The 14,499-nt window shown below is 44.3% G+C and overlaps 1 protein-coding gene across 18 annotated transcripts in view; it reads left to right on the forward strand.

Moving 5' to 3' along the window:
* CAMK2B (calcium/calmodulin dependent protein kinase II beta) overlaps window positions 1-14,499 on the forward strand; it is a 282,693-nt gene that overhangs the window by 189,798 nt on the left and 78,396 nt on the right. For all 18 annotated transcript variants that reach the window (XM_031951521.1, XM_031951517.1, XM_031951518.1 and 15 more), the window contains one exon: window positions 3,818-3,883. In XM_031951521.1, the coding sequence (XP_031807381.1) occupies window positions 3,818-3,883 (66 nt within the window). The remainder of the gene's footprint in view (window positions 1-3,817; window positions 3,884-14,499) is intronic.

The raw sequence follows: 14,499 nt of genomic DNA on the forward strand, positions 1-14,499 counted from the left end.
CCCGTTGTTCCCCTGTAGCAGCTGGCCTCTCTGGCCAGGGTCTGATGCTGCTTGTTTTCCTCCCAGTTCTTGCAGAGATGCTGTATCTGGTGCACAATTCCTCAAAGGAGAGAGCTGGCCTAAAAGTCAAGGAGGGAGAAATGTCTCAGGAGTTTGGGTTTGCAAACAAATGGCTGCAGATATTTTTGGTGCAAAGAAGATGAGGGGATGCTGGTGGGTGGGGGCAAGCAGGAACGGGGACTATCGCAGAAGGGCTCATTCTCTGAGATGACAGAGCCGAGCACAGTGAGGGGGCTGTGGGTGGCAGGGAGCCTCTGACAGGCCTGGATGGAGGGGGCTCGAGTGCAGGAGGAGGTCTAATGGAATGGGCGTGCAAAGCACAAAGCTGGGGGAGCTGACTCCTTAGTGCTAAAGCAACCCCAAATAGCCCAGTTCCATTGGTCCCCAAAGAAACTCTCAAAAGGATATGTCCCAGACATTTCTGCATATTTCTAGGAGATTGCAAAGTTGAGGGATAGGGTGAGGAACACAATGGTGATGAGGAAACTGAGCTGTGGAGGCAGGAATGGGGACCAGTGCCAGGGGATGTGAAGGGCCAGTAACAGTTTAAAAAAAATAACACTGGTATTCCTTCCACCTCCACACCTAGACTGGGTTGGCTCTGCTTCCAAGAGATCCTTGAGAAGAAGTTTGAAATCTGAAATAAAGTCTTTTCAGGAGTTGATATTATTCAAGGGGCAGAGGGATAGTGTGCCTTGTTTAGTTTTGGTCTGCAGAGAGGTTTCTTCTAGCTCCCTTGGATGTAGTTCATAGAGGACCCTCTGGAGGTCAGGGGACATCCTTCATCTCATTGTTTCCCTCTTCACCAGCCCCCACTGAGATGCCTCATAGAGAGGGGCTCCCTGAGTCTTGCCTGATAACTGCTGCTACAAGCCTGACTCCATTCTGGGAGGCCAAGGAGTTGGCAGGTTCACAAGGCACCTGGCAGTGTCCAGCTGCCCCACAAGAGCTCAGGAGGCTGGCATCTATCTCCCTGCCATACCCCCTATCCTGTTCCTAGAGTTATTGTGGCAACAACAGAATCCACAGCTGGAGGTTCCACTGAAATGTGGAACGTTCTCCCAAGAATTCTTATTCCTTCCCAGGTTTTCACATTCCTAACCTGAGGTGCTGCCTGGAAGAAGGACGGAGTTGGGGAGGAGGGGAGGGGCTTGAGCCGCTGTGTGAATGTCCTGAATCTGCCATCTGGAATTAGGTCTCTTCCCAAAGCTGGACCAGCAGGGCTCCCAACTCCCCCTCAGCAAACAGCCCAAGGGAGCTCAGGCAACGGGGGAATAGGTCTGTATAGGTGAGGAGGGGGGCTATTTCTGAGCAAGCCTTTGCTGAGGTCCTTTCCTGCTTCATTTTGGAAAATGTGCTCATCAGAAAAAATAGTAGGGGAGGGATAGAGCAGGAATGCGCAAGGCAAAGCAAGTTTGTTGAAGAATGGCTATTCGGAAATACAGTTTGATACATGAGACTGTGTGTGCAAAGATAGAGTCCCACATGTAAAGGTGTCCAAAGGTCTTGGGCATAAGAGAACATATCTTGAGTGGACCTGTCCCCTCCTCTGCCATACAGAGCTTTTGCCTCAGAAGACCTTGTCACAGTAACTTCTCCCTGTTGATACAAAGCTATTTTGTATGACACTCCCAGAACTCTGCCCTTACTCCCTAATCTAGAGTAATTAGAAACTAAGTAAGGGTGTAGATAGGTCATATTGGGTTGCTAGCCTTCCAGCACTTCCTGATCAGTGAAATGAGCTCCTAGGGAGCTGAGGGATAGCACTCTTTGTGTCAATCCTGATCTGGTTTCTGACGTCCCATTGCACTGTGCGTCCCTCTCGACCTGCCAGAAGCAATGGGTGGAAGCTGTTGGGTGAAAGACTTGGGGTCATTATATTGTATGAGATCCTAAGGTCACAGAATCACAGAACTTTGCACTCGGAAGGGTTGTCAGGCCAGTCACCCCCCCCCTTAACTAAGGAAGCAGGGATCCCCACTAGACCTACCTAATCTGTGATCATCCAGTCTCTTCTTGAAGATCTCCGACAAGGGGAGCCCTTATGAGTTAGAGCAAGTTGAAGATGGAATGGACTGTGGTAAGGCAGGTGCTGAGTTTTCTACACAGAGGAGAGGGGCACATGAGATGGAATGGTATTTTTTCGACCCTGTGATTTTGGGATTTACTGGCTAGGATCCAGCTGCCCCTTAGGGGACCTAGTCCATGGCTCACTCCGATGTGCTTCCCAGCTGTTTCCTCCTCTGGACCAATGTGCCTTTTGAAATGATCACTGCTGAATCGTTCATGAACGCAAGCAGCAGCGTAGGCCCCTGAAGCATGAGCCAGATGTGGCCCCAGAGCCCAAGGGTAGAAAGCAGATGGACAGACTGCTGTGAAAAGGCCTTTGCTCACTTCTTGTGGATATTCAGAGTTTTCACCCAGCGGGCTCCCCTAAAAGGGTTTGGCCCCTGCTGCCAGACAGCCACCAAAAGCTGAAGAATGATAGGAGGCAATGGGCAAGGTCTCTGGCTGTGTGCATTCTGGCCACTGCCTTTAGCTGCAGGCCATAGACTGTGCAGCTTTTCCTCTCCCCCTTGTAGCTCTGGATCTGGAAGTCATGAAGACCTGAGCAGCCCAAGCTAAACTTTTGGATCCTGTAGTAGCCTCTAAGCCCCAAGGGAGTGGATAATTAGGATTCTTCTCCAGGGTCTTACTCTTCTAGAATCAAAGAATTTCAGAATTGGGAAGACCAGAAGCCCTAGGGTACTAGAAAGGGGTACCAGCCTGTAGTTAGGAACAACTGGGGTAAAATCCTGCCTTTTACACTTGCTAACGAGGAGACCATGGAGGAGTCACCCACCTTTATGAATCCTAGTTTTTTCACCATCAGAACGAAACACAGGTAATTGTGAGACTCAAAAGGAGAAAAAAGCAGTTTTCAATCTGTGTAAATATCAAATTTTATCTCCTCTGAGCCTTATCTGCTAATTTATAGATCATACTTTTATAGGCTTTAAGGTTCACAATGCATAAGTTTATAGACATCATATTATTTGGAGTCTCACAGCAACTCTGGGATGTGGGTGTTTCTATTATTATTCCCATTTCACTGTTGAGTAAGTTGAGGCTCATAGGGATTAATTGACTTGCCTACTAAATGTCTCTGGTGAGGTTTAAACTCAGTTCTCCCTGACTCTATGTCCAGTGCTTTCATCTACCATGCTGTCTCTACAGCTTCCTCTATGCATCCAAGACAAGTTATTCCCCAGTCTCAACTCCAAGGCCTCCAATACCATAGAACCTGGTCATATGATAAAGTGATTAGTCCATTTTTGGACCTAATAGTTCAGAAATTTCTCCTTTTAATGAGCAGAAATCCAACTCTTCATAAACTAGGACCATAGATTTTGGTCGTCTAGGCCCTTTACAAGCTGACTTTACTGATTTTGTGATTTCCCTTTTATTCCAGATGACCTTAAATCTGTTTTGTTTGCTCTGCATGAAGGCAGAGTGTCTCCCTGATAGAATGTAAGCTGTGTGAGGACAGAGCCTGTTCCCTTTCTGACTTTGTATCCCATCAGAGTGCCCGGCACTGAGTAGGCACTCAATCCCTATTGTGGATAGATTGGATGATTGATTAGGCTTGGATGGGCCTTAGAATGTATCTAATATTAACTGTGCTCATTTCTTCTTCTCCCAAAGCACCACAAGTGTAGCCTTTGGTCCCTGTGAGCCTAATTAATGTTTCTTCCAACTGTTTTGCCTTGTCTTTCAGAGTCACCGGTGGAGAGCTTTTTGAAGACATTGTGGCAAGAGAGTACTACAGTGAAGCCGACGCCAGGTGAGTCCGGAGCCCCTTACTTTCCCACTCTTCCTCTTGCCCACCTTTCCTCCTTCCCCACCTCTTCTCCCACTCCCTCACCCTCCTTTCTTTCTGTTTCCTCAATCCCATACCGGCTATACCTGTGCAACATTAACCCATTCATAACATGGGCAGAGGGGCTGGGTCACAGGAAGCCTTGATTTGTAGCCAAAGCTATCAGTGTGGCTCAAAGCCAAGGCCCTGTCCGCAGCTATAATTCTGGGCCCACCTGGCGTTTATAGGCAGCCCTACCAGTCCCTAGTACATACAAGCACATGTGTCTTCGTCCTGTTTGAAACTCTGAGAGAAGGACAAGGGAACTCCAGTTCGGTGTTTGTGAGCTGATGGAACTGAGAACCAGGGCTACCCAACGGCTACTCATCTCACCAAGACTGAGCCTTTGGAGACAGTTTTTCAAGGAGGGTTTCTCTATAGTCTGGCCTCGGGCACCAAAAGTCCAAGGCCTTGTTTGATTTCTTTTATCACTGGATTTTTTTTCAGTTGGTATCTCAGTCTGCACCTGAGGAACATGAACTACTGAACAGCATATGAAATGTAGCTAGTAACAAGAGCAGGAACACCTGCCTGGAAACCAAGGGAAAAGGCTGGCCCAGCAAGAGAAAGCGGGCCCAGCAAGAGAAAGCGGGCCCAGCAAGAGAAAGCGGGCCCAGCTTCGAATCCTGTCTCTGCTGACGTTTTTAGAGTGGTTCCTACGTGCCAGGCACTGTGCTAAGCACTTCTATAATTATTATCCCATTTAATCTCACAACAATCTTAGAAGGTAGCTACTAATATCATCCCCAGTTTACAGATGAAGAAGCAGTGTTTAAATGGCTTGCCTAGAGTCACACAGCTGGTAAGTGTCTGAGGATGGATTTGTACCCAGATCTTCCTACTCTAGGTTTGGGGACTCTGGCCATTGTGCCACCTAGATACTTTACTAGTTGTGTAACTTTGAGCAAATCATTCACCCCCCTCTGGGTCTCAGTTTCCCCTTTTGTAAAATGAGGGAATAAACCAGATTAACTTTATCCCCTTTAGCTCTTAAATTCTCTATGAATCTTGGAGAAGTTGTGGTAGTAGGGTACAGTATTTCCTAAGGGAGGTTTTTTAGGGCAATGTCCATTGAGTAGCCTCAGTAGGATAGTAGCAGAAAAGATTGGTATCCAGGAAGTACAACTCCAATATTTGAAAATATTGTAGGCAAGTCCCCCTCAATACTAAGGCTTCAGGACTGATCTTCTTAATAAAGGATCCCTGGTGCCAGAACAAATCTCTCCTGGATTTGTAGATGGAATAAAGTGCTGATGATGGGGAGAATACAGTGTGGGCAGTGACCTTGGGGCAGAATGACTAACTTAACTCTTAAGAGCACCTCCAGAGCTCTGCCTTCACCCTGTTCTCACCCCCAGCCTGGGGCAGAAGGCATTCTCTCTCAGGATGCTATAGCGGATACACGTCCAAGCAAGCTGTGGTCCTCTCTCCTCTTCACTCCAAGAGCCAGGTTTCAGAGTGGGAAACCCTGGGTGAGAATAAGCTTTTCCAGGCACAACACTAATAAAAGACTGTTTCTATCCGCTTCATGTCTCCAGCTCAATGCCATTTTAGGAAGAAGCACCATGAGAGTAAGAGAGAAGTATGGACACCTTAGTCTCAGCCTGCAGGTGTGAGATGGGCGGTGGAGGTGGGGAATAGTGGATAGCTGACCCTTGTTTTTCTCTTTCTCCCAATACTCCTACCTTTAGTTAACTCCTTTATAAAATTAGGGGGTTGTATTAGATGTCCTCTGGGGTCCCTGCCATCTCTGAACTTCTGATCCTAGGACCCTTCTATCATTACCAAGCACCCTTCTCTCAGCTGTTGTAATCATTAAATTCAACAAGCATTTATTAAATGATTACTATATATATACCACACGACAGGCAGTAGTATGGTGAAGTAGAGAGAGGCTGTTAGCCCTCAGTTCAAATCATACCTTTGATACCTACAAGGTGCTTAACTTCTGGGTATTCTAGGAAACTTTCTAAGATTATATAGCACTCTCCAGTTACTAATTACCTTTTGTACAGTGATTTTTTTCACTTTAAGTTCCTGATGAGATCATAGATCTGGAGTCAAAAAAGGAAAAAAGGAAAGGAAAAGATAAAAGTGCCAAGCACTGGATATAGTCACATACTTTGAGAAGTCTGTTTTCCTGTAGATTTGGAAATTCTTTCCAATAATTCTGATCATAGGCCACCCAAACCTGTGCATCCTGTTGCACCATAAAGTGAAATTTCTAGGGATGCAGATAAAGGTCAATAGTGTTTACCCTCAAGGAGCTTACATTTAGCCCCATGGAAACAGTAGATATTGATGTTTTTAAAACATCATTTAGAGGATCATTTAAATTTGACAGTAAAGATGCTCCTGGGCAGTGACTGAGCCTTTTCCAGAGGAGGAAGAGTGGAATGTTTTTCTTTTTGAGGAGCAAAGCTGAAAGGGAAACTGAGCTGGCTCCATCCCCCTCTGTATTTAGGGGGCAGGAATCAGGAGATGCTCAAAAGGGAACTGAGCTTACTGGCATTTTCCTCAACAGAGACGGTCCAGTTGCTCTTTCATTTAGCATAACTCAAAACCTCTCTCTTCTAAGGTTAGTTGTAGGAACTTTAGGAGAAAGCAGGTCTGGATGATATGACTGAGAAGGTCTGAAGGGCTTGCTGTACCCCTGATTTCTAGGGATAGCCTGAGCTGGTTAGTTAGGGAAGGCTGTAAGTCTGGATTGTGAGGCACTAGCCAAGGACCCAAATTGTGCCAGACTCTGGACAATGAATGATTTTTCTTAAGGAGGTATCTGGGTGTCATGTACTAGGCATGTGGGGATTCAAAGATGAAATGAAAAATAATCTTTTCCCTCAAGGATTGGGCATGGTGGTGATAGTCATTCAGTTAGTCAACAAGCATTTTCGAAACATTTACTCTGTAGAGTGAGATATAATGTAAACAAATAAGAATATACACAAATACTTAGACTGGGAAGTACCAGTATTATCTTTCACACTAGGTCTCTCTTGTTTTCAGTTTTCTCTATGGAGTGGTCAGCCAGGTCCTCGGTTTCTCTTTAATAATAATTAATAGTAATATTAACAGCAGCAGCTAACATTTATATAGCACTTAATGTGTGCCATGCCCTATTTTAATCATTTTACAATTACTATCTCATTTGATCCTTACAACAATCTTGGGAGATACTTTTATTATCACCTCTGTCTGACAGATGAGGAAATTGAGGCAAATAGTGGTTAATGGACTGAGCCAGTGTCACCCAGCTTGCTGGGTGATTTTCATGTCTTTCTAACTCCAGACCCAGGCTTCATGAAAAATGGGGATAACAACACATAGCCTGCCCATCCACCCTCCCTCATAAGGCTTTTTTTTGAAGGTGTAAACTCCTTTTTGCACATATTCTGTGCTGGGGGCTGGGCAAAATCTCAGCAGGTGGTGTTCCAGGCTCGGTGTCCAGCCGAAGGAACAACCCAGGAGGGTTCCCTGCCATGACCTGGAAGTAGGACACTTCTGCCTGGTGTTTAGAAGGCCTCTGACCTTAGAGACCCAAGACCAAGCATCCAGCTAGCACAGTCCATCCAGCCCCATAACTGAGGGCTGTGCACAATGCCTGGCACGTAGTGGGTACTTCATAATGTTTATTGATTGATTGGCTCTGCTCACCTTGTTGGCCCAGAGCTCACCTGCCCATCCCTGGTGGGCCCAGAGGCACCTTTGGTCTTAAGTTCCTTTCTTCCCCCATTGTCTCTCTCAGCCTGTGTCCTCCCCCAGTCATCAGAGGTTCCCATCTCTCCCCTAACCCTCACCATTAACAGCCATCTGCACACACCTTGTGATAACACCTGTGGTCTCTGAGCTTTCAAAACATTGTTTCTCTCCTTTTCTCGTTCCCCATATCCACCCTCCCTCCCTCCCTGCCCCTTCCCTGTCTGTCCTTCTGTCTTCTTGCACCTCTCTTTCTGGGTCCTCCCTTGCCCCTTGCCCCTTGCCCTCCTTAATCCACCTTTTGGCTTCCTGGACTTGTCCCTTCTTTTATGTGTCATTTGGGTTTCTTCCGTACATCTCCCATTGCCCGTTGCTCCTCTTTGGTTCTCCCTCTTCCTCCGGTCTCCTCCCTGTGTGGGCGCTGCCTTTACCCTGGGGGTATCTCCCCCACTCCCTCCTCCTTTCTTTCCTCCCCCTTCTTTCCCCTGGACCTTCTCCCCTGCCTGCCTGCCTGCCCCCCACACCCTATTTTGTTTTGCAGTCACTGTATCCATCAGATATTAGAAAGCGTTACATACATTCACCACTATGCCATTGTACACAGGGACCTGAAGGTCAGTATACCTCTTCCTCTGCTCATGCCCTTGGGTGGGAAGTGCTTTTGCTGTCACCACCAGAGCTGAGTCTGTCCAGGATGGAAACGCCACATGGGCTGCTCTCACAGGCAGTGGGGATGGGCCAGCAGCTTGGGGGAGTTGTTGGAGCCAGGTGTGCATGTGCTAGAAGTCAAGGCGAGTCTCCCCTCTGGTGCACACGGCCGGCTCCCCTTGCTACGTTCCTCTCGAGGAGACCAAGGTCACCAGGAATATCAACCCCACTACCTTCTTAGCCTCTCAAAGCTTCATCTTCCCCCTTCAGAAAAGGGATGAAAGGAAAAAAACAGCAGCACTGGTCAATCTTTATTCATTCTCTCTCTACTTTTCCCGCTTTCTTTTCTGTCTCTTTCTGGCTCCCTCATTTTTTATGTCTTTTTGATCTGGAGACAACTCCATCCCACATGGTTCAAATCTGACCTTTTAGGCTTAATACTTGTATGACTTTGGGCAGGCAATTTAACCTGCCTGGGTCTTTGCCTGAGATCGGAGGGCATTTATCTACAGTATCCTGATCTCTTCACAAATGCCAAGAAAGTACTGCATAGAAAGTGAATTAACTGGATGGTTCCTTCCAGCTATGGATCTGTGATCCTACGGACAAAACACCAGGGTCCTCTAACTGGCTGCGTCTTCTTGCCTGGAGAGTGGAGAGCTGACTGCCATAGGGGATGGGGGGGTCACCAGGAAGTCTGAAGCTTGAGAAGGCTTTGCCATCCCTGAGGAGCAAGGAGGGATGATTAGAACAAGGAGATTCATCTTGAAACTCAAAGCCCCTCAAGCCCACTTTCTCCTCCCAGTCTTTTGCCCATCCTAGAGCTCTGTGGGGTCTTTTGCTGTTGATTGTACCTGCTCCGGGTCAAGGCCTGACTTTTGAAACAGACTTAGCAAGTGAAAAACTCCCTTTTCTGGATTCAGGAAATCTTTCCACACTGCTGGGTCTAGGGATCTTCCTTGTGGTACAGGACAAAGAATGATGGGTTTGAAGGCAGAGAACCTGGGAATGAATCCCGGACCTGCAATCCACATCTTTGTGACCTTGAGCAACACACTTAAGATCTCTGGGCCTGTTTCATGATCTGTTAAAAAAAAAAAAAAAAGATTTAGAGTAGATGGCCCCTAAGGACTCTGAGGATCTATGAGGCTATGAGCCTGTGACCACCACAGGCTTGGGAAGCAGTACGTGGCAGGTCCAGAGGGCACAGGCTTCCTCTTGAAGGGCCATATGACCTAACTAACTATTGTAGTCTTTGGTCTGGCCCAGCTGAAGCCCAATGTGGGGTGCTCTGTGAGCCAAGGCAAAAGGGGGAGGGCCCTGGGAAGGGCCGGCCTGGGGAATGGCACCAGATTGGACTGTCAGCCGATTCATACCTTTGTTAATCAATTCAGATCTGAGCTTCATAGAAAGGGGGCAGGGGGATAGGGCTGGAAATTATAGAGTTGGGGTGGGGTGGAGTCCTTCTATTTGGGAGCTCCAACTTAAGAGTCTTAGGGCAGGGCACTAGCCACTGTTACTCTTTTTAGATACAACCAGTGACACTGTTACCCCTTCAGGTATTATGCTTTCAGTGAGCCCCACATCCTTAGCAAACAGTGGAGCGTGGCCAGGGGAAGATCAGCTCTTGGGGCTCTGAGGTGGTTCTTGGAGGACCGGCCTTCCTGGTTACTAGAACCTGTCAGAGTTTGTATTACACCAGCAGAACCTTTAATAACCCTGAGTCACTCATATTTAACATGGATAAGACTGCTTGCCATCTGGGGGAGGGAGTGGAGGGAGGGAAGGGAAAAGTCGGAACAGAAGTAAGTGCAAGGGATAATGTTGTAAAAAATTACCCAGGTATGGGTTCTGTCAATGAAAAGTTATAATTAAAAAAAAAAAAAAGAATCCGGAGTCACTGGAGGCATCAGAAAAAGACTTTAGGAACAAAGGTATATAATTTGGGAGAAATAAATTTTAAAAGGAGGCAAGGCAGGGAAGAGCCTGTAAGTGAGTGCTGGTACCAAGGTGTGAGCTAGGGTTGAAGCATAGCCAGTGAAACTAAAGGGAAGAACAGGAAATAATCTGGCTGTGGCAACACAATTCAACTGGACTCCTATCGAGCACCTATTGCATGCACATGTTGTCCTTTCCAAATGAGGCAGGTGGGTAATTCTAATACTTTGAAGCTTAGATGGACTCAATCCACAGACATGAGTGAGCCTCCAGCGATGGGGACAGCTACCCCTCTGTACCTGTGTATCTTTGGTTATTCTTGCCTGAATTCTTCTGTAAAGGTCCACCTAACATGGCAAGATCATTTATTACTTCTTGTTCTCTCTATGGGATCCGTTTCTCTTGTTCTTTTCTGGTTGTACTTCTATCTGATGAAATCCTCTCTCACTTCGAGGGCAAAAATTTTCATTTGTAATATGTTACAGCCATATCCCCCCCACCATGGGCCTTTCTGTTGACTTTTGGGCATCCTCAGTTTTAATTATTGAGAGGTTATTTTATTCTGTGACTCACAGCCATACAACTTCACTGTAAGACTATAATCAGAAAGATTGGCCTTTGTTCCAAGGAAAAGCTTGAGGTCATTAAGAGAAAATTGCTCAATTCCCCAAAGGCAAGCCAGCCCACTCTCCTACTCCTGTTCAAAGCTGCTCCCCCCACCCCTGCTCACTATCCACATCCTGTGTCTGCTTAAGATGTATGTACTGATATACCAACTCTATGAGGTCCCCATCCAATCTCACATCTTTGTTTCATACAGATTATAAAACTGGCAAGGAGGCATGATGCAGTAATCAGGGGGGACTTCCTTAATGGAAGTCTCATTCTTCTGAAAGTATAACATCTGGAAAATTTATTAACTAACCTTACTGACAGTTTAATCTTGGGAGGTGGCAGAAGCAGGGAGGAGAACTTCCTTTAGGCTTAATACTGACCGACAATGAAGAACTGATTGGTGATGAGAAAGTGACAAGACACTGGGAAAGGATGCCTCTATTGTATTGGAATTCATAACAAAGAAGTAAGAGTATACTGGACATCTTGGACTGGAGAATTAAAAACCTTCAGAGAAAAATGAAATCTAAGCTTATAGGTAGAGACCCTCAAAGGGGAATATAGTTCAGGGTACTTACTCTCTGATCAAACCAGATTTGGAAAAGGATGTACTTAAAGAGTAGAAGAGGAGGGTTGAAAAAATCAGGATGAACATGGAAGAAGGCTAGAACAGGACCAGAGGGATAAAGCAGAGTGACCTGGGGCTTGCAAGAGATGCTAGAAACTTAACAAACAGAAAAGAAGTGCTTGGAGCATTAAGAACAAAAGAGATAAACCTATTGTTGAGAGAAGACTTGTAACTTTAACGAAGCAAAGAGCTATTAAGGCCATTCAGCACCCAGCTTCCTTATATCCTCTCCTCTCCAGAAAGAAGAAAGGGGTGTGTGTGTGTGTGTGTGTGTGTGTGTGTGTGGAGAGGTAGTATCAATAGGACTTGACCATTCAAAATAGGAAAGGAAAGTTAGGAGAAGGACTTTTTAAAAATTTTTATTTGTTTTTAAAATTTTTTTATTATAGCTTTTTATTTACAAAATATATGCATGGGTAATTTTTCAACACTGACCCTTGCAAACCTTCTGTTCCAACTTTTCCCTCCTTCCCCCCACCCCCTGGTAGTCCCATACATGTTAAATATGTTAAAGTATATGTTAAATCCAATATATGTATACATATTATACAGTTCTCTTGCTGCACACACACACACAAAATCGGATCTAGAAAGAAAGAAAAAAACCTGAGAAGGAAAACAAGAATGTAAGCATACAATAACAGAAAGCGTAGAAATGCTGTGTTGTGGTCCACACTCATTTCCCATAGTTCTCTCTCTAGGTGTAGATGATTATCTTCATTATTGAACAATTGGAACTGATTTGAATCATCTCATTGTTGAAGAGAGCCACATTCATCAGAATTGATCATCATATAATCTTGTTGTTGTTGTGTATCATGATGATCTCCTGGTTCTGCTCATTTCACTCACCATCAGTTCATGTTAATCTCTCCAGGCCTCTCTGAAATCATCCTGCTGGTTGTTTCTTACAGAACAATAATATTCCATAACATTCATATACCACAATTTACCCAACCATTCTCCAATTGATGGGCATCCATTCAGTTTCCAGTTTTTTGCCACTACAAACAGGGCTGCCACAAACATTTTTGCACATACAGAGATCCCTTTCTCTCCTTTAAGATCTCTCTGGGATATAAGCCCCGTAGTAACACTGCTGGATCAAAGGGTGTGCACAATTTGATAACTTTTTGAGCATAGTTCCAAATTGCTCTCCAGAATGGCTGGATCCATTCACAGTTCCACCAACATTGTATCAGTGTCCCAGTTTTCTCATATTTTTTCTCATATCCCCTCCAACATTGGTCATTATCTTTCAGGAGAAGGACTTTTAAATGAGCTCAGATAGGCAATACTATTGAGTACTAAAGAAACTCATAGAGTCTCTTAGCTCTTAGTAATTTTTATAGGAAGGAAATTTTTGTAGTATAGGAAAAATATCAGTCAGCTGGAGACTGTTGTGTTGGTTTTCAAAACAGGGGAAACCTTTTCTGTTTAGAGACAGCTAGATTGGCAGAGTGATTTTGGGGGCTGGAAGACCTGAATTCAAATCCTACTTCAGACATTTAATAACTGTGTGACTCCGAGCAAGTCACTTTACCTCTGTCTACCTCAATTTTCTTATCTATAAAATGAAGATATTGAGAGCATCTACCTTCCAGAGTAGTCATGAGGATCAAATGAAATAATATTTCCAAAATACTTAGCACAATTTCTGGCTACTGTGTTTCTTTCCTTCCTTCCTGTGCAGAAACTACAGAATGCTAAATTTATCATCAATTTCTGGCAAAATTCGGGAAGACATTTGTGAGTTTTTAGAACATGGTTTGTGAGTTTTTAGAAAATAATTCTGGGGTCACTAGAGATCCCAGAGTTTCTAGAGTGAGATCAAAAATGATATATATCAAATTAAATTCATGTTGTTTTGGATGTAGTTTCCAAATTTACAACCCAGCCCAGAGGAGTGTTAGTGATAAAGAGGATCTAAGTTTCAGAAGAAAAACAAAAATTTTGGCAATATCTCCCCTGAATTGGATAAGATAATGAGATGTGGTCTGAATGCAGACCTTTAAAGAGAATTAGAGCATCTTAAACAACCATAACTTCTAAATGTCAATGGATATTGACATGTCATGTCATGTTAGGTACATGTCTCTAGTGGAGGACTCTGATCTTGTTCTCTATCCTGTTCAACATTTTAGCAGCTCAGAGAAAGACAAAGGTTGTTTTTTTTAATTCAATCTAAATAAACAAATATTTATTAACTGCCTATTATATGCCAGGAACTAAGTCCTGGAGATACAGAGACAAAAAACAAAATAATTCCTCTCCTCAAGGGGTTCACATTCTATGGGTGAGCATTCTATATAATTACATCCATTTGCAGATGTCCTAAAATGGAAAAGAATGGATAATAAGATTGATGAGAGAATTAAAATTAAAAATTTTCTCAATAGTTCAGATGACTGGGATTAAAAAATAAAGAATTTTAACTTAGATAAATGTGAACTCTGATGTTTCTATTAAAAAAATAAAAGGTGGGCATGGTTGTGAAAAAGACAAGTAATGCTAAATACAGACAAGCTAAATACAGGAGCAGTGTATGACAGGTCTGTGTTAAAAAGACTGATACATTTTTGACTGTTTTGTACAGAGCAATAGTCCAGCTCAAAAGGAGTAATTATGACTTATTTGTACTTTGCTTTAAGTCAACTGCATATGGAGAACCATGCTGATTTTGATGTGTAACAGTTTAGATGGGACACTGATAAGCTACAAACATAGCCCGAGAAGGGTGAGCAAGAAGAATCTAGAATCTGAGTCATTTAAGAAGGAACTGAGTTGTTCAACTTGCAGAAGAAAAGACAAAGGAAAAATAATGATAGTTTCCTTTGAATGATTAAAAGGTTGTCCCAAAGAAGTACAAATTGGTTCACTTGATATTATTCAGAACTCAGAACTAACTCTGGGAGGATGAGGGTAATGGAGAGTTGATAACTTTTAGATTATAAACTTGACAAAGGAAAGAACTTTTTAGTGACTAGAGCTACCCAGAGTGAAATGGGCTAGAGCT

This window comes from Sarcophilus harrisii, chromosome 2, assembly GCF_902635505.1.
Source record: "Sarcophilus harrisii chromosome 2, mSarHar1.11, whole genome shotgun sequence".
NCBI lineage: Eukaryota > Metazoa > Chordata > Mammalia > Dasyuromorphia > Dasyuridae > Sarcophilus > Sarcophilus harrisii.